The sequence below is a fragment of the Oryctolagus cuniculus genome, chromosome 12 (genome assembly GCF_964237555.1).
Source record: "Oryctolagus cuniculus chromosome 12, mOryCun1.1, whole genome shotgun sequence".
Lineage (NCBI taxonomy): Eukaryota > Metazoa > Chordata > Mammalia > Lagomorpha > Leporidae > Oryctolagus > Oryctolagus cuniculus.
The window spans coordinates 36,388,307-36,408,574 of NC_091443.1; the positions used below are offsets into that span (position 1 = coordinate 36,388,307).

The 20,268-nt window shown below is 45.3% G+C and overlaps 1 protein-coding gene across 25 annotated transcripts in view; it reads right to left on the reverse strand.

Moving 5' to 3' along the window:
- The window catches only part of MIA2 (MIA SH3 domain ER export factor 2), a 116,881-nt gene that overhangs the window by 71,875 nt on the left and 24,738 nt on the right, over positions 1-20,268 (reverse strand). For 10 of the 25 annotated variants that reach the window (XM_051822174.2, XM_017348272.3, XM_008269522.4 and 7 more), the window contains one exon: positions 3,223-3,354. In XM_051822174.2, the coding sequence (XP_051678134.1) occupies positions 3,223-3,354 (132 nt within the window). Of the gene's footprint in view, positions 1-3,222; positions 3,355-8,052; positions 8,185-16,247; positions 16,602-17,038; positions 17,535-18,279; positions 18,476-20,268 lie in introns of those variants that run through there. The other 15 variants (XM_070053729.1, XM_070053726.1, XM_051822178.2 and 12 more) reach the window with 9 other exon arrangements.

Consider the following 20,268-nt stretch of genomic DNA (forward strand, 5'->3'; position numbering starts at 1 on the left):
GGCTGCAATGGTCAGAGCTGTGCTGATCTGAAGCCAGGAGCTTCTTCAGGGTCTCTCACATGGATGCAGGGGCCCAAGGGCTTGGGCCACCTTCCACTGCTTTCCCAGGCCACAGCAGAGAGCTGGACTGGAAGTGGAGCAGCAGGGACTAGAACCAGCGCCCATAAGGGATGCCGGCACTGCAGGCAGTGGCTTAACCCGCTATGCCACAGCACCGGCCCCAAGAGAGTAAGGTTTTTAAAATAAGGACAGTGCTTTGGACTGGCCACATATTAGAGGACCTAGGTTCAATCTCCAGCTCCAGCTCCTGCCTCCACTGTCCTATTAATACAGACTCTGGGAGGCAGCAATGATGGTTCAATTAATCGGGCCCTGCCACTCACGTGGACAATTCAGATTGAGTTCCCAGTTCCCAGCTACTGCTCATTCCAACCTCCCACCACTGTGGGCATTTGGCAAGTGAATCAGCAGATGGGAACTTACTTGCTCATTCTCTTTCCCCCTATCTCTGTCACTCTGCCTCTCAGATAAACGTTTTAAATAAAAAAGAGAAAATAAAAAGTCTAAAACAACCCAAATGCCCAAAACCATAAAATGTATAAACTGGAATATAAATATTATAATGTAGTATTCTAGAGCAGTCAAAATGAAGAAAATTATAGCCTCATTCAAAAATATGGATGAATCTTAACAATAAAGGATTGAGTAAAACCTTTCAAAAGGGGGCCAGCGCCGCGGCTCACCAGGCTAATCCTCCGCCTGCGGTGCTGGCACACCAGGTTCTAGTCCCGGTCGGGGCGCCGGATTCTGTCCCAGTTGCCCCTCTTCCAGGCCAGCTCTCTGCTGTGGCCAGGGAGTGCAGTGGAGAATGGCCCAGGTGCTTGGGCCCTGCACCCCATGGGAGACCAGGAAAAGCACTTGGCTCCTGCCATCGGATCAGTACGGTGCGCCAGCCACAGCGCGCCGGCCGCGGCGGCCATTGGAGGGTGAACCAGCGGCAAAGGAAGACCTTTCTCTCTGTCTCTCTCTCTCACTGTTCACTCTGCCTATCAAAAAAAAAAAAAAAAAAAAAAACTTTCAAAAAGGGGGCCGGCACTGTGGCGTAGCAGATAAAGCCACTGCTTACAGTGCCAGCATCCCATACAACCACTGGTTCATGTCCGGGCTGCTCCACTTCCAATCCAGCTCTCTGCTCCACTTCCAATCCAGCTCTCTGCTACGGCCTAGGAAAGCAGTAGAAGATGGTCCAAGTTGTTGGGCCCCTGCACCATGTGAGAGATCCAGAAGAAGCTCCTGGCTTCGGATTGGTGCAGCTCCGGTTGTTGTGGCCAATTGGGGAGTAAATTAGCAGATGAAAGACCTCTCTCTCTCTCTCTCTCTCTCTCTCTCTCTCTCTCTCTGCCTCTCCTTCTCTCTATGTGTAACTCTTTCAAATAAATAAATCTTAAAAAAAAACTTTCAAAAGATACCATAAAGCTTACCAAGTAAAATTAAATACTAGAAGAATGAGCTAGGGGGTTAAGCTGACATTTCAAATCAGAGTGCCAGTTCCAGTGCTGATTGCTCTGCTTTCAATACAGTTTTTTTTTTTTTTAAGATGTATTTATTTATTTGAAAGGTAGAGTTACAGAGAGAGAGACAGAGACAGAGAGAGCTATCTTCCATCTGCTGGTTTACTCCCCAGATGCTTCTTCCAGGTTTCCCATGTGGGTACAGGGGCCCAAAGACTTGGGCCATCTTCTTTTGCTTTCCCAGACATACTAGCAGGGAGCTGGATCCAAAGTGGAGTGGCCAGAACTTCAACCAGCACCTGGGCCAGCATCATAGATGGCAGCTTAACCTGCTATGCCACAGCACCAACCCCTCAACCCAGTTTCTTGCTAATGTGCCTAAAAGGGCAATGGATGATGGCCCAAGTGCCTGGGTTCCTACCACTCCTGTGGGAGACCCAGATCAAATTCCTGGCTCTGGCTTTAGCTTGGCCCAGCCCCAGCTGTTGTAGGCATTTGGGCAGTGAACCACAGGTGAAAGCGCTGTTTCTCTCCCTCTGTCTTTCTGACTTTCAAATAAATAAATGAATCTTTTTAAAAATTATATTCTAGACTTTTAAAAGACAAATTTATATGACTCCCCAACAATTGTTTCATTAAAGGCATAGAAGAAATTAACACTGGATCCAGAACAGGATTAACTCTAATAGAGGGAGGCAGGGGGATGAACTGAGGGAGGAATCACCTAAATGTGGTAGCCAATGATTTTGATACCAAGATGTTTATCATACTGTTCAAAACAAACATTGGGGGGAGGGGTGCGGCATGGGGGCAGGGAGGAGGAATTGGTGCAAGTTAAGGTGCCACTTGGTATAACCACATCCCATATCAAAGGGCTGATGTTCAAGTCCTAGCTCCCCTCCTGACTCCAGCTTCCTGCTAAGGTGCACCCTTGAGGACAAAAGTGATGACTCAAGTACTTGGGTCCCTGTCACTCATGTAGGAAACCCAGTTAACTTCCTAGCTCCCAACCACAGCCTGGCCTGGCCCTGGCTGTTGCACACATTTGGGGAGTGAAACAATAGATTAGAGATCTCTTTTTCTCTGACTTTCTCTCTCTCTCTTTTTTTTTTTTTTTAAGATTTTTTTTTTTCTTTGAAAGGCAGAGTTAGAGAAAGAGAAAGGGAGAGGCAGAGAGGAAAATCTTCCATCTGCTGGTTCACTCCCCAGATGGCTGCAATGGCAGGAGTGCAGCCAGGCCAAAGCCAGGAGCCAAGAGCTTCTTCCAGGTCTCCCACGTGGGTGCAGGGGCCCAAGCATTTGGGTCATTTTCCGCTGCTTTCCCAGGCACACTAGCAGGGAGCTGGATCAGAAGTGGAGCAGCCAGGACTTGAGCCGGTATCCACATAGGATGCCAGCACCGTAGGTTGGTGGCTTTACTTACTATCCACACAGCACTGGCCCCTCTGCCTTTCAAATAAATTTTTAAAAAGAGAGAAAAAGAAGAAAGGAAAAGTAAGATTTTAGTATTAGTAGTATAGAAAACTTCTACAAAAAAATCCTTTCACATTTTTAAGCTTAAAAAAATTCCTCTTAATCCACAGTTTCTAACAGCACATGTTAACATAAGTACTCAGATAACTACAACTTAAAACAACAAATATGTTTTTTATATTACTTGTTCAGCCTAAAGACAGAATGAAGATTTTTTAGCACAGCATGGTTTACTTACTGATCGAAAACTTCTCCACAAAAACAAGAGAACAGCAAAAATTCCAACAACAGTTGCACATATCACCAATTCCCATCGAAACCCATAGGGATTAGGGCCAGGTCTCATATCTTCAGGCAATGTTGCCACAACCTTCAAGACAAAGGAAATTAAGTTCTTAAAATGCACTTTGACAAAAAGTATTGACTACAAACAAAGATACAAATTCATGTGGTCAACTCTGTTACTCTCCTTTTCACGAAAGGGGCTACAGATAACACCAAACAGAAGGCACCACAGGATATTTTTCTGGAAACTTTCAAGCACTCATCACCAAGTGATGAAGAAGTGCAATATAGTGAAATGCGGTGATTTTTTCAAACTGGAAACCTCAAGGGGTGCCCCTAAAGCTTCCAAGGATGAGAACAGGAACAAAGGCCAAAGAAAGAAGCTGAGTGACCTGGGTTCAGGTGCTTTTTTTTTTCCACTAGTTTGAGTTTTATATGTAGAGTATACTGGGTTCCACATAAGATTATCCTACATAAACCGTATCTGAAGCTTTTAAATGGTTTGGGGATTAAGACACCCGCAACCCACAAGCATTACCTGTGTTCAGTTCCCAGCTGTAGCTCCTAACTCCAGCTGGCTGCCAATGCACACTCTAGGCAGTGATGACTCAAGTAACAGTTCCCGCCCACACACAGAAAACTTGGATTTTTATGCCTGGCTCCTGGCTTCAACCTCAGACACAGCAGGCATTTGGGGAGTGAACAAGCAGAGGAGAGTGCTCTCACAGGTTCCTTCTCTCGTTCTCTCTGCCTCTCAAATAAATAAACAAAAACACTTAAATAAAAAAGCTTGAAAACCACTGACAGAAATTTGGGTTAAACTTCTTTTTAAAAAAGATTCTATTTCCTTGAAAGGCAGAGTGACAGAGAAGGAGACACAAAAAAAGAGATCCTCCATCTGTTCCCTAAATGGCCACAACAGATGGGTCTGGACCAGGCCAAAGCCAGAAGCCTGGAACTCCACCCAGTCACCCAAAGGGTAAGCATGGCGCCCAAGCACTTGGGCCATCTTCTGCTGCTTTTCCAGGTGTATTAGCAGGGAGCTGGATCAGAAGTTGGGCAGGCAGGATTCAAATCAGCGTTCCAATAAGGGATACCAGCATCACAGGTGGCAGCTTAAGCTACTATGCCACAATGCCTGCCTTTGCATTTGTTTTTTTGTTTTAAGATTTTATTTATTTACTTGAGAAGCAGAGTTACAAACAGAGAAAGGGAAAGATGCAGAAATTTCTTCCATCCGCTGGTTCATGCCCCAAATGGCCAAAACAGCTGGAGCTGAGCCAATCTGAAGCCAGGAACCAAGAGCTTCTTCCAGGTCTCTCATGCAGGTGCAGGGACCCAAGCAGTTGGACCATCTTCCACTGCTTTCCCAGGCCATTAGAAAAGAGCTGGATTGGAAGTAGAGCAGCCAGGACATGAACCAGTGCCAATATGGGATGCCAGTACTGCAGATAACAGCTTTACCTACCATGCCACAGCAACGGCCCCAAGCCCCTGCGTTTAGATTTTGAATCCCTCCACCCTACCTCTGTGGGTTTCTTCTCTTATCTACAATGGGAATGGTACTATTTGAACACCCAGGTAAAAGAAAGGATAACTCTATCATTTCTCCTTAAAAGACCATGATGCCCTAACTGTAATCTTTCCACATTACTTCTTCCCCCAATAACACAGACCAAGACTTTAACGTTGCTTCTGTATTTCAATTTTCTCTGGGTCAACTCATCACTCACCGTAACTCAACAGGGTTATTCTGTTCTTTGTTACCAAGCCCCAGATGTTACTGGATCACAAAGAAAGAAGAAGGATAGGGGAAAGGAGGAAGGAAATAAAAAAATACCCTTTTTAAGAACAACCTGAAGTATGTTCAGGTTTGATTCTTTCCAAGTTTCAATCTAAAATATCTATAGCAAATCTTCCCTTGTTAGGCTCTTGTCTTGCTAGAAAACACTCTTTACTAATTATTCTCCCCTCCAAAATCTTTTCTGTAACTAATTCCTAAATGTACTCCTTCCAGGTGGCTGTCCGGAGTTCATTAACCTGTACCAACAAAAACCTGATAATACTTTTTTTGCGAGGAGGGGGCCAGAGAGAGAACTGTCAGAACTAGCTCCCATCCACTAGTTCACTCACAAATTCCTGCAATCGCAGGGGCTGGGCAAAGTCAAAGCTGAGCCAGGCCAAAGCCTGGAGCCAAGAACTCAATTCAGGTCTCCCACATGGGTGGCACCTACTGCCTCCTCCGAGGGTATGTATTAGCAGGAAGGTAGAACCATGAGCAGAGCCAGGAATCGAACTCAGGCACTCCATTACAGGATGTGGGTATGTCAGTGTCTTAACTGTTACACCGAATGTCCACAACACTGATTATACTAAAAAAAAAAAAAAAAAAAAAAAAAATTCCCTGGGGCCAGTTCTGTGGCATAGCAGGTAAAGCCTCCACTTGCGGTGCCGGCATCCCATATGGACACCAGTTCAAATCCCACCTGCTCTTCTTTCAATCCAGCTCTCTGCTATGGCCTGTAAAAGTAGTAGATGGCCCAAGTGCTTGGGCCCCTGTACCTGCATGGGAGACCAGGAAGAAGCACCTGGCTCCTGGCTTTGAATTGGCACAATTCCGGCCATTGCGGCCATTTGACGAGTAAACCAACAGATGAAAGACCTTTCTCTCTGTCTGTAACTCTACCTCTCAAATAAATAAATAAAACTTTTTTTAAAAAATCCCTTTTCCCTCTTCTTCCACTTATTCCCACCTGAACTCAGTTACCAATTTATAGACATGTGACATCACTACAGTCAGTGATTAGTTATTTTTGTCCACAAAAGAGGCACTCAATACACAACACTGGAAAAAAAGAAGCTTTCAGGGCTGGCCCTGTGGCCTAGTAGGTTAAGCCTCCACCTGTGACACTGGCATCCCATATTCATTCTAATTCAAGACCTTGCTGGTCCACTTTCAACCCAGCTCCCTGCTAATGCACCTGGAAAAGCAGAAGATGGCCCAAGTCTTTGGGCAACTTCACCCACCTGGGAGACCAGGAAGAAGCTCCAGCCTCCTGGCTTCAACTTGGCCCACCTCCGGCCAATGTGACCATTTGCAGAGTGAACCAGCAGATGGAAGATCTCTCTCTCTCTCTCTCTCTCTCTCTCTCTCTCTTTCTCCTCCCTCTCTGTAACTCTGCTCTTCAAATAAATAAAAAAAATAGGGACGGCACTGTGGCACAGCAGGTTAACACCCTGGCCTGAAGTGCCAGCATCCCATATGGGAGCAGGTTCTAGTGCCGGTTGCTCCACTTCCAATCCAGCTCTCTCCAATGGCCTGGGAAAGCAGTAGAAGATGGCCCAAGTCCTTGGGCCTTGCACCCACATGGGAGACCTGGAAGAAGCTCCTGGCTCCTGGCTTCAGATCGGCACAGCTCCGGCCATTGAAGCCAACTGAGGAGCGAACCATCAGACAGAAGACCTCTCTCTCTCTCTCTCTCTGCCTCTCCTCTCTCTGTGTAACTCTGACTTTCAAATAAATAAATAAATCTTTTTTAAAAATTAAATAAAAATAAATCTTAAAAAAAGAAACAAGTTTTTTTTTCAGTTTACATATTCTCAAAGAACCTTATTTTCGATTCATTTATTCAAAATGTAAAGTAAAACCATCTCAAGAATCTAAAAATCGGGGCCGGCATTGTGGCACAGTGGGTTAACACCCTGGTCTGAAGTGTCGGCATCCCATATGGGCGCTGGTTCAAAATCCAGCTGCTCCACTTCCAATCCAGCTCTCTGCTATGGCCTAGGAAAGCAGTCCTTTGGCCCCTGCACCCACATGGGAGACTTTCAAATAAATAAATAAATCTTAAAAAAAAAAGTTACAGAGGGTACCTGCTGCAGCATAACACCTGCCCTGTATTATGCTTTCATTATTAATATGCATTATGTTTATTCAAGGCTAGAGTAAAAACCATTTAATATCAGTGTATTTTGTCAAATTGATAAGATGCCTAGTCTTTTTTTTTTTAAGATTTATTTATTTGAAAGGCAGAGTTACAGAGATGCAGAGGCAGAGAGAGAGAGAGAGAGAGAGAGAAAGAGAGAGAAGTCTTCTATCCACTGATTCACTCCCCAAACAGTTGCAACAGCCAGAGCTGGGCCAATCAGAAGCCAGGAGCCTGGAACTTCCTCTGGGTCTTCCCACATGGGTGCAGGGGCCCAAGGACTTGGGCCATCTTCTACTGCTTTTCCAGGCCACAGCAGAGAGCTGGATCAGAAGTGGAACAGCCAGGACTTGAACCAGCACCCATATGGGATGCCGGCACTGCAGGCAGCGGCTTTACCCACTATGCCACAGCACCAGCCCCAACTCTTTCAAATAAATAAATAATTTAAAAAAAGCAAGTTGATGAAAATTATTTTTAGTGTGCTTCATAATTTTCTTAGGTCTTTTTATTTTACATAATTGTAAACCGGTCAACAATTTTAAAAAAATTATTCCTTTAAAAAGAGATCAAAAGAGCTTTGGATGCAAATGGCCTAGAAGGATCCAAAGCATAATTAGAATTCAGTCTAAATAAAATAAAATATGATATGCAAAATGAATAACTATCTTATAAGGAGCTTTTTAATATTCATTATCTATTTACTGACTCTGTATTTACTAATAAATTATGTTCCAGACACTCTTTTGGCATTTTCTTTTTCATTATACCAATTTTTTTAAAGATTTATTTATTTTATTTCAAAGGCAGAGTTACAGAAAGAGAAAGGGAAAGAGAGAAAGAGAGAGATCTTCTACCTGCTGATTCATTTCCCAAACAGCCACAATGGACAGAGCTGGGCCAGACTGAAACCAGGAGCCAGGAGCTTCTTTGAGGTCTCCCACGCAGATGGCAGGGGCCCAGGCACTTGCTTATCTTCTGTTGCTTTCCTAGGCACATTAGCAGGGAGCTGGATCAGAAGTGGAACAGCCAGAAATCAAAATGATGCCCGTTTTATGGGATGCTGGCACTGCAGGCAGCAGCTTAACCAGACACACCAAAGTGCCGGCCCCACATTTTATCAATTTTCATGTTTTAATTGCCACCATAACGATAACTCTTAAATCTGGGCAATTCCAACTCTGAGTTTTATGATATTGGTCTACTGGACAATCAACTGAGAAACCCTGGAAGCAGGTGGGCACTGTGGCGCAGTGGATTAATCCACCGCCTACGAAGCCAGCCTCCCAATATGAGCACCAGTTCAAATCTGAGCTGCTCCACTTACAATCCAGCTCCCTGCTATTACACCTGGGTAAGCAGTAAAAGACGGTCCAAGTGCTTGGACTCCAGACAACCACATGGGAGACCTAGACGGAGTTCCAGGTCCCTGGCTTCAGCCTGGTCCAGCCCAAGTCAGTGCAGCCATTTTGGAAGCAAATCAGCAGATCCAAGACCTCTCTCTCTCTGTCTCTCCCTCTTTCTCTGCAACTCTGCCTTTCAAATACTCTTTTTTTTTTTTTTAAGGGAAAGGGTTTATTGGGGGAAACCTGACAGACTAGAGGGAAGGGGTGAAGAAGGGAAAGAGAGAAAAGGAGAGTGTAAGAGAAAGATCAAGAGACAGAAAGAGGAAGAGATCAAGAGAGTGAGAGAGATCAGGAGACAGAGAGAAAGAGCCACGTGTTCAGGAAGAGGTCCTTTAAAACTTTGCCAGGGGGCGGGCAGGAAAGTAGGAGCAGCGAATCCCATTAGGTCTGCAGAGCAAAGCATATCTTGTAAGACCAAATTATCTGTCTATCTGATTCTTTGTGGTTTCTACCTTCAGCATAGAAACATTTAGCAAAGCTTTACTTAAATGCCTTGCTTCAGCTTAGTAGAAGAACTAGGCAAGGGCCATCGTCTTCAGTGCTGGCATCCCATATGGCTGCTGGTTCAAGTCCCAGCTGCTCCACTTCTGATCCAGCTCCCTGCTGATGACCTGGGAAAGAAACAGAGGATGGACCAAGTCCTTGGGGCCCTGTTCTCACATTGGAGACCCAGAAGAAGCTCCTGGCTTCGGATCAGTCCAGCTCCAGCTGTTGCAGCCATCTGGGGAGTGAACCAGCAGACTGAAGATCTCATTCTGTTTCTTTTTCTCTATAACTCAGCCCTTCAAATAAATAAATAAGCCAGTGCCATGGCTCGTTTGGCTAATTCTCCACTTGCGGCACCAGCACCCCGGGTTCTAGTCCCGGTTGGGGTGCCGGATTCTGTCCCGGTTGCTCCTCTTCCAGTCCAGCTCTCTGCTGTGGCCTGGGAAGGCAGTGGAGGATGGCCCAAGTGCTTGGGCCCTGCACCCGCATGGGAGACCAGGAGGAAGCACCTGGCTCCTGGCTTCAGATCAGCACAGTGCGCCAGCAGCAATGCGTTGGCCGTAGTAGCCACTTCAGGGGTGAACCAATGGAAAAAGGAAGACCTTTCTCTCTGTCTCTCTCTCTCTCTCTCTCACTCTCACTGTCTAACTCTGCCTGTCAAAAATAAATAAATAAATAAATCTTTAAAAAAAAGAAGAATAAGAACAAGGCATACCCTACAGTGCTAAAAAAAGCAGAACAGGGTTATAAAGATACTTTTTGTTTGTAACTCATTTTTTAATATGATTTAAAAGACAGTTGAATAAAGCAATATTTATAAATCTATGTTGATGAGCACATAATATATAAAGATGTAAATTACTATAATAACAGTATAAAGGGAGAGGACTAAGTTACACAAGAGCAAAGATTTTGAAATAGGTTGCATTGAGCAGGCGTTGCAGTGCCCTCTTGGGACACTAACATCTTTTACTGGAGTGCCAAGTCAAGTCCTGACTGCTCCACTTCTGATCTAGCTCCCTGCTAATGCATCATGAGAAGCACCAGATACGGCCCAGTGATTGGGTTCTTGCCACCCATGCAGGAGACTCAGATGGTATTCCAGGCTCCTGGAACAGTTTCAGTCTGGCCCAGCTCCAGCTGCTGAGGGCATTTGCGTAGTGAATCAATGGATAAAATATCTCTATCTCTTTCTTTGTTGCTCTGTCTTTCAAGTAGATGAAAATAAACATTTTAAAAAATATAGGCTGTGGGCCAATGCTGTGGTACAGTAGGCTAAGCCCCCTCCTGCAGTGCCAGCATCCCATATGGGTGCCGGTTCCAGTCCGGCTGCTCCTCTTTTGATCCAGCTCTCTGCTATGGCATGGGAAAGCAATAGAAAATGGCCCAAGTTATTGGGCCCCTGCACTGGCATGGAAGACCTGGAAGAAGCTCCTGGCTTCAGATCAGTGCAGCACCGGCTGTTGAGGCCATTTGGAGAGTGAACCAGCAGATGGATGACCTTTCTCTGTCTCTCCCTCGTTCTATCTGTAACTCTACCTCTCAAATAAATAAATATTTTTAAAAATATGTTGTATTGGGGCCAGTGCTGTAGCATAGCAGGTAAAGCCACTACCTGCAGCATCAGCATCCCATATGAGCACTGGTTTGAGTCACAGCTGCTCCACTTCCGATCCAGCTCTCTGCTCTGGCCTGGGAAAGCCACATTGGAGACCCAGAAGAAGCTCCTGGGTCCTGGCTTCAGATCGGAGTAGCTCTGGACATTATGGCAGTTTAGGGAGTAAACCAGCGAATGGAAGACCTCTCTCTCTCTCTGCCTCTGCCTCTCTGTACACTCTGCCTTTCAAATAAAATAAATTTTTATTTAAAAAATAGGTTATATTAATCTTTTTTTAAAGATCATTTATTTGAAAATCAGAGTTACACAGAGAGAGAAAGAGAGAGAGGTCTTCCATCCGCTGGTTCACTCTCCATTCACTCAATGGCCGGAGCTGTGCCGATCTGAAGCCAGGAGCCAGGAGCTTCTTCCAGGTCTCCCATGTGAGTATAGGGGCTCAAGAACTTGGGCCATCTTCTTCTTCTTCTTTTTTTGCTTTTACAGGCAGAGTTAGACAAAGGTCTCCCTTCCGTTGGTTCACTCCCCAAATGGCCACTACGGCTGGCGCGCTGCACCGATCTGAAGCCAAGAGCCAGATGCTTCCTCCTGGTCTCCCATGTGGGTGCAGGGCCCAAGCACTTGGGCCACCCTCCACTGCCTTCCAGGGCCACAGCAGAGAGCTGGACTGGAAGAGGAGCAACCGGGACAGAACCCGGCTCCCCAACCGGGACTAGAACCCGGGGTGCTGGTGCTGCAAGTGGAGGATTAGCCAAGTGAGCCGCCGCGCCAGCCAGGGCCATCTTCTACTGCTTTCCCAGGCCATAGCAGAGAGCTGGATCAGAAGTAGAGCAGCTGTGTCTTGAACCAGCACCCATATGGGTTGCCGGCGCTTCAAGCCAGGGCATTAACCCACTGTGCCACAGCGCGGGCCCCAGGTTATATTAACCTTAAGTTTTATAAGTTAAAGACATGTAGGTGGCCGGCGCCACAGCTCACTAGGCTAATCCTCTGCTTGCGGCGCCGGCACCCCAGGTTCTAGTCCCGGTTGGGGTGCCAGATTCTGTCCTGGTTGCTCCTCTTCCAGTCCAGCTCTCTGCTGTGGCCTGGGAAGGCAGTGGAGGATGGCCCAAGTGCTTGTGCCCTGCACCCGCATGGGAGACCAGGAGAAAGCACCTGGCTCCTGGCTTCAGATTGGTGCAGCGCGCAGGCCGTAGCAGCCATTTGGGGGGTGAACCAACGGAAAAGGAAGACCTTTCTCTCTGTCTCTCTCTGTCTAACTCTGCCTCTCCAAAAAAAAAAAAAAAAAGTTAAAGACATACAGTAAAATAAAGTAATAAGAAGAGAATTAAAATAGTACAGTAGTGGAGAGATTGAGGGAGAGGGAGTTTGGATAATGCATAGCAAAACACAAATAGAAGGAATATGTTCTAGTGCTCCACAGCAAAGTGGGGTGACCAGAGTTCACAATAACCTATATTTTATGAAGAATTAGAAGAGATATGTGAAAGTTCCAAATATAAAGAAATAATAAAAAGATGGAAATACTAACTACTGTAACTTGATTAGTACATACTTTATGAACATCTTGCAATGTCACACTGTACCCAATAAATATGTACAAATATTACACATTAATCAAAAAATGTATGAACCCTTTGTGGAATGTAAAAAATAAAATGACACAGTAGAAAATATGTGATATAAAAAAAAACAATTAAGAAACAGACACTGTGGTGCAGCAGAGTAAGCCTCCTCTTGGAGACAGCCTGGTATAGAGTCCCACCTCTGGTTCTGATGTAACTTCCTGCTAACGTGCACTCTGGAGCAAAAGAGGAAGGCTCAAGAACCTGGGTCCCCGCCACCCATTTGGGAGACCCAGACTGAATTTGGGGTTCCTGGCTCTGGCCTAGTTCAGACTCTGCTGTTGTAGGCATTTGGGGAGTGATCAAAGGACAGAAAATAACCCTCCTCTGGCCCAACTCTGCCTCTGGTGCAATGCTTAAGAAGCTGCATGGGACATCTACATGCCTTATCAGAGTGTCTGGATTCAAACTTTAGCTCAGCTCCTGATTTCAGCTTCCTGCTAACCAGGAAGGGAGGCAGCAAGTGATGGCTCAAGTAGTTGGGTCCCTGTCACCCATTGGGAGATCAGGTTTGAGTTCCCAGGTCCTGTCTTCAGCCTCGTCCAGCTTAGTCCCAGCTGTTGTAGCCATTTGAGGAGTGAACCATCAAATGGGAGCACAATCTCTCTAATTAAAAAAAAAAAAATCAATGGCAAAAGTATCAGTAATTAGAGTAAATACAAGTAAATGAAATGTTCCAATTAAGTGCGAGAGATTAGCAGAATGAACCAAAAAGGGACCCAATGATATGCCTTCTATAAGAGATACACTTCGGGGCTGTTGTGACACAGCAGCTTAAGTCACTGCCTGCAGGACTTGTATCCCATACGGGCACCAGTTCAAGTCTCAGCTGCTCCACTTCCAATCCAGCTCCCTGCTCATGTGCCTTGGAAAGCAGCAGAAGATGGCGCAAGTGCTTGGGCCCCTGCACCCACATGGGAGACCCAGCTAAAGCTTTCACCATTGCAGCCATTTGGGGAGTGAACCAGCAGATGGAAGATCTCTTTTTCTCCTCGAACTCTGCCTTTAAAAGAAAAAAATAAATCTTAAAAAATAGAGAGAGATACACTCATATTTAAATACATACATGGTTTAAAGTGAAAGAATGGAGCCTTGCACTGTGGCATAGCAGGTAAAGCCACCGCCTGCAGTGCCAGCATCCCATATGGGCACCACTTGGAGTCCTGGCTGCTCCACTTCCAATCCAGCTCTCTGCTATGGCCTGGGAAAGCAGCAGATGGTGGCCCAAGTCCTTGGGCCACTGTACCCACATGGGAGACCCGGAAGAAGCTCCTGGCTCCTGGCCTCAGATCAGCTCAGTTCTGGCCGTTGCAGCCATCTGGGGAGTGAACCAGAGGATGGAAGACATCTCTCTTTCTCTCTCTCTCTCTCTCTCTCTCTGCCTCTCTGTAACTCTGCCTTTCAAATAAATAAATAAATCTTTAAAAAATAAATAAATAGGAGCCGACACTATGGCACAGAGGGTTAAAGCCCTGGCCTGAAGTGCCAGCATCCCATACAGACACCAGTTTTAGTCCCAGCTGCTCCACTTCCAATCCAGCTCTCTGCTATGGCCTGGGAAAGCAGTGGAAGATGGCCCAAGTCCTTGGGCTCCGGCACCCACATAGGAAACCCGGAGGAGGCTCCTGGCTCTGGGTTTTGGATCAGCGCAGCTCCAGCCATTGGCGGTCATCTGGGGAGTGAACCAGCGGATGGAAGACCTCTCTCTCTGTCTCTACCTCTCTCTGTAACTGTCTTTCAAATAAATAACATAAAAAATTTTTAAAAATAAATAAAGTAAAAGGATGAAAAAAGCATTCTCTGCAAACCACAACCAAAGAATAACTGGGGTGGCCATATTAATATCAGACAAGCAAAAATTATACTAGAGCAAAGAAGAACCCAGCAGTTCTATTCCCAAGGATATACCCAAGAGAATCTATAAAATATACACTCACATAAAAACTTGGACACATGGCAGCACTATTCTTCACAGCTACAAAGTATTAACAACCTAAATGTCCATCAGCTAAGACTCAGATGTGACAGACCCACACAACAGAAGATTTTGCAGCCATAAAAAGGGATGAAGCACTGCTATATCCCATTACATGGAATAACCTTGAAGCCACGCAAAGTGGAAGCAGCCACACACAAAAGACCACACATTGATGACTCTATATAAAATGTCCAAAATAAATGTATTCACACAGACAAAAAGTAGTGGTTTTCAAGGGATGGGAGGTAGAGAGAAGGAAATTGGAAACTAAGGTTTCTCCTTGGCAGTGATAAAAAAAAAAAATGCTCTGTAATTGTGGAATACACAGTGAATACACAAAAGATCAAGCACTGAACATATAAAAGGATGACATTTATATTATGTGCATGTACCAAAATAAAAAGTTAAAATTAGTATTTTTGTGAATTAATTAAAACTGAAAGTTATCTCTCATCCCCCCTGAATGTGCTTCGCTTCCTATAAACCCTATTGCAATGAATGCCTAAGTTGCCATAGCTAGAAAGCTGGTAGTCATTCCAGATTTCTCCTCTCTCACCCCTCACATCTAATTAAGAAAGTTATACTCATTTTAGTTCTTAAGGCCTAAATACTTCCTCATTCAGTACCTCCTTCTCTATCCCCACTACTCTGTAATCTCCCTTAAGCCCTATCTTGGGTTTTGCTTCTCTGACCTCTAACCTACATGCGTCTCTAGGCTCAGGGAGATTTCTCTAAACCAAAAGTCTAACCCCTGGAAAGGCTTCCAACAGCTCTCCAGCACCTATAGCACTTGGGACCTAGCATACCACACACCAATTCCTGAGCCCACACAGCTGCTATTCACCTGCACACATGATGTTGCCTCATGCCTCTACTGCTTTTCTCAGCCTAAAGACTGCCCTAATCAAGAAAATGTAACCTCTCACCTCTTAACTTCCCTACCATGTTGTGTGTATGCTCCAGTAGGCATGTGATCCGTTTCTACTACTGATTTGTACTATAGTTTTTTTGTCTGCTTGACAGCACGATGCTAGTGGCCAACACTGTGTCTTAGTCCATTGAGAATCTCCATAAAACTGTCTCTTTCAGATGGACAGATAAACACACACACACCTCCCACAAACAGGCCACGCTACAGTGCAATAAATGAATGAACAGCATGGCAAAACATAACTTTTTAATTTACAGGACAAGAAAACATAACCGCAACTGCCTCAATATTTAACCGGTCTTAAAAAACGTAAAGTGGTTTCTCAAAATTACGGCAAGAGAAATGTCCCTACACATGCCAACAAAGACAACTATAAACAGTGTAGAAAAAAAATCTCTACTACCTAATTATAAACTGAACCTGAAAAAAAAAAAAAAAAACATTTTAACTCTGGGAGTTTACCATCTCTAAGCTTTAACAAGATCTTCTACAGTAACAAGACACAGACGGAAGCGGAAGAACCACCTCACTGAAGAGCATCTCAAAAAAGCACTCTTTATTGCAAGACAATGAGTTAGAATCCCAAACTCTCAACCAAGCTTAGGTATCCTTTCGAGACAAGAAGTTTCATCACTAAATCGAACTCATTTCAGAAGATCGGTTCTCAAGTTTGTCACAGTCGCAAGAACCACGTGTCACTGACCCCTGCTCAAAATTAAAAATTAAAAAATAACGGAAAGACTAATTCACCCGGCAGCGAGGAACCATTTACCACACCTTTGCAAAGTGCAGCACAGCAAGTGCTTTCTTCACGGTCCTGAAGCCCAGGTCCCCTTCTGCCGCACGAAGAGCCACCCAGGTCCCCGATAAGCCTGGCCACGGGGCCCGGCGCAGGTGAAGGCTGCCTTCGGCACTGCGGCCGGAGCGGCTAGACCCCGAAGCTGACGGCTTCCTTCCCCCGCGGCTCCGGAGACCCCTGGGCCACGTAACCCTGATCGCGCCCGGACTCACCCTGCGCAGCTCTTCCAGGAACAACCCCAAGTACGGCTGAGGGGTAGCCCTGGGCTCCTCCATCGCGCCAAGGCTGCTTCAGCGGTCGCCGCCGCAGCCACGGCCTGGCCGGGCCACAACCAGCGGCGGCGAACAGTCGGCGTTCGGTGCGGAACCCGAACCCGGCAACCCGAGCACACCACTGCGAAGCCGGCTCTGGGGGGGAGCCAGGAAGCACCGGCGCCGACGAGCCTGCGGCGCCCACGCCGCCAAACAGGACAGCGCAGCCCGCTTGTGACGCTTTACATCCCGGGGAAGTGCAGGTCCGAGCCCGTTCCACCCGAGCCTGCGACGCACCCCCTCCACGCCACCCCATCCCTCCGATTAGTTGGTATCGTCCAAGCTGCTGCTGGAGGCGGGGAGGCGCGGGCCTTAGCGCGAGGTTCGCAGACGTGTCCTGGTTGTTCGCTCTTAAAGGGGCCGGTGCTCTACCTGGGGAGGCCACCGAACCCAGGAAGTCTGGAGGTTCGGGGCTGGAGAATGGAGTTGGGCCACAGGCCCTGCGCTGTAGTGTGGGCCGCATAGCCCGGAAAATTAGGGCTGTGGCTCAGAAACCCCGGCCTTGGGTAGCTGCGGCGGCGGCCAGGCTCCTCTCGGTGGCCCGGGTGGCGCAGCTCCGCGGGGTGAGCCGGGCGCGCCCCCTCGCCCTCGGAGCCCGCGCCAGCCCGGGCCCAAGACCTGGCGCGTTATTTTACCCCGCATCTCCGCTACAGCCTGCCTTGTGTACCCCACGGAAGCCGAAGGTTTCGTACCCGGGGTACGCAGCCCGCCCAGGGACGCCGGCAATCGCTTCCTTTCGCGTCAGAAATTGGCCAGCGGGGCACACGCCTGTGCCTTGCTGCAACCTTACCCGGACTTTGTACTGCGGACCGGGTCAGCTGCGACCTGGACAAAGTGTAATCTTCTCACGCAAGAGACGATCGATCGGGGCAGAGATTCCAGGGTCTACTCGCCTACCTGAGTTACCTGGGCACTTGCTCAAGCAGAACTAACTCCATTAGCTCCTGGTTACCTACAGGCGAAATCAAGCCGCCTTGGACCTTGGCCCGGTTTGGGCTGTTCTCTGAGAAACGACGCTATATGTAGCAACTTGCTCTCTAAAATTAGGACCCTATTTATTTTTAGGGCTGTTGAGTAGAATAGCCAGGGCTGGATCTGTTTGTCAGAGAAGGTTTTAGCTGACTCAGGTGTAAAGGATAACCCCTCTCTGACATCCACACGTCTTCCAGCATAAGAATTTTCATCAAACTCTGCCCTCTAACATCGTCTTCGCTGAAGCAACTCAAAAAAAAAGCAAATATTTCTTCCTAAACAAATCACCCAAAAGAACTCGATAGATGAACAAAACCTCAAACCCTTAGGAAATTCTCCCTGCAACACAGAACTGTTAGGCCATAAGAAGAAAAATAAAATACAACAAAATCAAACACCAGCCCAAGTTCACGGTAGTGATTTTCCGGATCAAAATGCGGCCTAGTTTTTGAGAATTCAAATTTCCTTTGCCACATCAGCCCAAGGAGTTTAATGAACTGCCGGTGTCAGGAGCAGGAGCTGCTTGATAATTCTCCATGTTTAAGACGTTACACAGCTTTCATGTGTGTTAGATTGCATGGCTAATGAAATTGTTACATGGATAACAAAGTAAAAACAAGCATAACCAAAATATTAGGATTTCGAAAGACTCAGAACAATGTGTGCTTCAATTAGAACACTGTATTACTCCATAAAAATTCTTCAGTGAGTCTGAACACTTTCAGAGGACTCCAGAATCATATTTAGCTTTTGCCTCCCCTAAGTCTGTCTTGTGCCCCTTTCCAATTTTCAATATGCCATTCCCAATACTAAGAATACATAGTAGGAGCCAAAAACAAATAAATTTTAAAATCTAAGTTTCCCCCATAGCAAAAACACAGTAAAGTTTAACAAACTCAGTGCAAAATCCCAAACCCTGATGATTTCTTTCTGTATGCTTAATAATCACATAGAAACTTACCTGTTCCTCCAGATCATTCAATTCCATTTCTTAAAAACCTCATGTTAAAATATCCTAACAGGTCAATAAACTGCTAAGCACCTCATATCCTTGAGAAAGATTTCAGATTCTAATACATCCTGCACTCCTGTTTCCACACTGACTTGTGATCCTGTTTTTGACACTTGTGTGGTAAAGGGGTGCTACAGGTGGAGTCGTGACAACCAACCAATTATCCAATTTCATGGACCTCACTCCCTATGAAATACAGTTACATATGTAGGTACATAGTTATATACATAAGCATGTATGTGTTTTCTTAAATACTATATATATACATATACCACTATCCACTTAAAATCTACAAACTGAAAAGAAAAACAATGAATTTGATAACTAATAAAAAAAAAGTGTTTTATACCAGAGTCCATTCATACAAAGTACATGATTTCCACCATGGAAAAGATATTCAAAGATTGTTCTCTAAAGCAAGACATGGGATTCTACTGTCTTATATAGAACCTATTTTCAAGGAAATGAGAATGAATGCTGTTAGTGTTCGTGATAGGTACTAGAAAATATCCAAGAACACAGGAAACATGCTAACTGGTAAACCTTGTCCACAACCTAGAAACTGATTTTCCTTATGAAGGGCCCCATTGAAAAGCTATAAGTACTAGTTGCTCCTGTTTAATTAAACAGGTAGTATCACAGGTTATAAGATCTAGCTCTTTGGAAGAAAATCAAACAAAACTGTTGAGCCAGATTGTCATTCTGTGTGCTGGTGATGTAAGAGTTTTTCTCAGAACATATTGAAATCAAGAACTACCTGTTGAACAAGATCTGGGTAATTTCCATGGCTTATTCCCTGTGTGAATGAAGCGTTCTAGTTAAGATATGTAAGTGTTGGGGGTCGGCGCTGTGGCTTAGCGGGTAAAGCTGCGGCCTGCAGTGTCAGCATCCCAGACGGGCTCGGGTCCCAGCTGCTCCACTTCCAACCGAGCTCTTTGCTATGGCCTGGGAGGGGAGAGGAAGAAGGCCCAGGTCCTTGGGCCCCTGCACCCGTGTGGGAGACCAGGAAGAAGCTACTGGCTTCAGATCAGTGCGGCTCCAGCCATTGCAGCCAAATGGGGCGTCAATCATTGGATGGAAGACCTCTCTCTCTCTCTCTCTCTCTCTCTCTCTCTCTCTGTGTAACTCTGACTTTCAAATAAATAAATCTTAAATAAATAAATAAATAAAAATAAAGCATATCATAAAAATATTTTTAAAAGATACGTAAGTGTTACAACTCAAAGTAGTTTATCAGTTGTAAAATAGATAAAACGTGTTTATTTCTCTTCTTGAACAAAGAAAATATGTTCTATATGAAATCTACCTAAAATTATCAGTAAGTTGAAACAATTACCTGAAACATTTAGGTAAGAAAATGAAATCCTTTCCCTTAAATCTAACCTCAAATTTTCCATTTACTCAGCTATTCCAATCTATAATATGCTTGCTAGATTTACTCAAGTTGCTAAAATTCTAAATCTGACAGAGCTCTTGAAAACATTTAGTCCAAGGGTTATGAACATAAAGCCCTAGAGTGGCCAAGTGGCCAAGGGTAAGTGTAGAAAATTGAAGAGTGCATATCTAATGTTGTTATTTAAGAAAGAGGGACTCTATGAAGAGACTTTAAAAAGTTCATGAGAATGAATTATAGATCAGTTTACTTTGGTGCATAAAGATAAAGGCTAATTTAATGGTAAGACTACAATGTCCTACCTTGAGAATCATTATGCACCTATTGCTGGGGTTGTATGGCAGAGCCCCCATGCATATTATGTATTCAATAACATGAATTTTCTGAAAAGGTTTTGAAGCATTTTTGTCTTCTAATTTTTAAAAGAATCCAAAATCCTGATTTTTATTTGAACTCACCTTTTAAATGTTGGTAATTTACACATAATTCTATTAAGTAATGCACAAACCCACTTTGATTAGCGGCTGTGATTTAGTCTCAGCTTC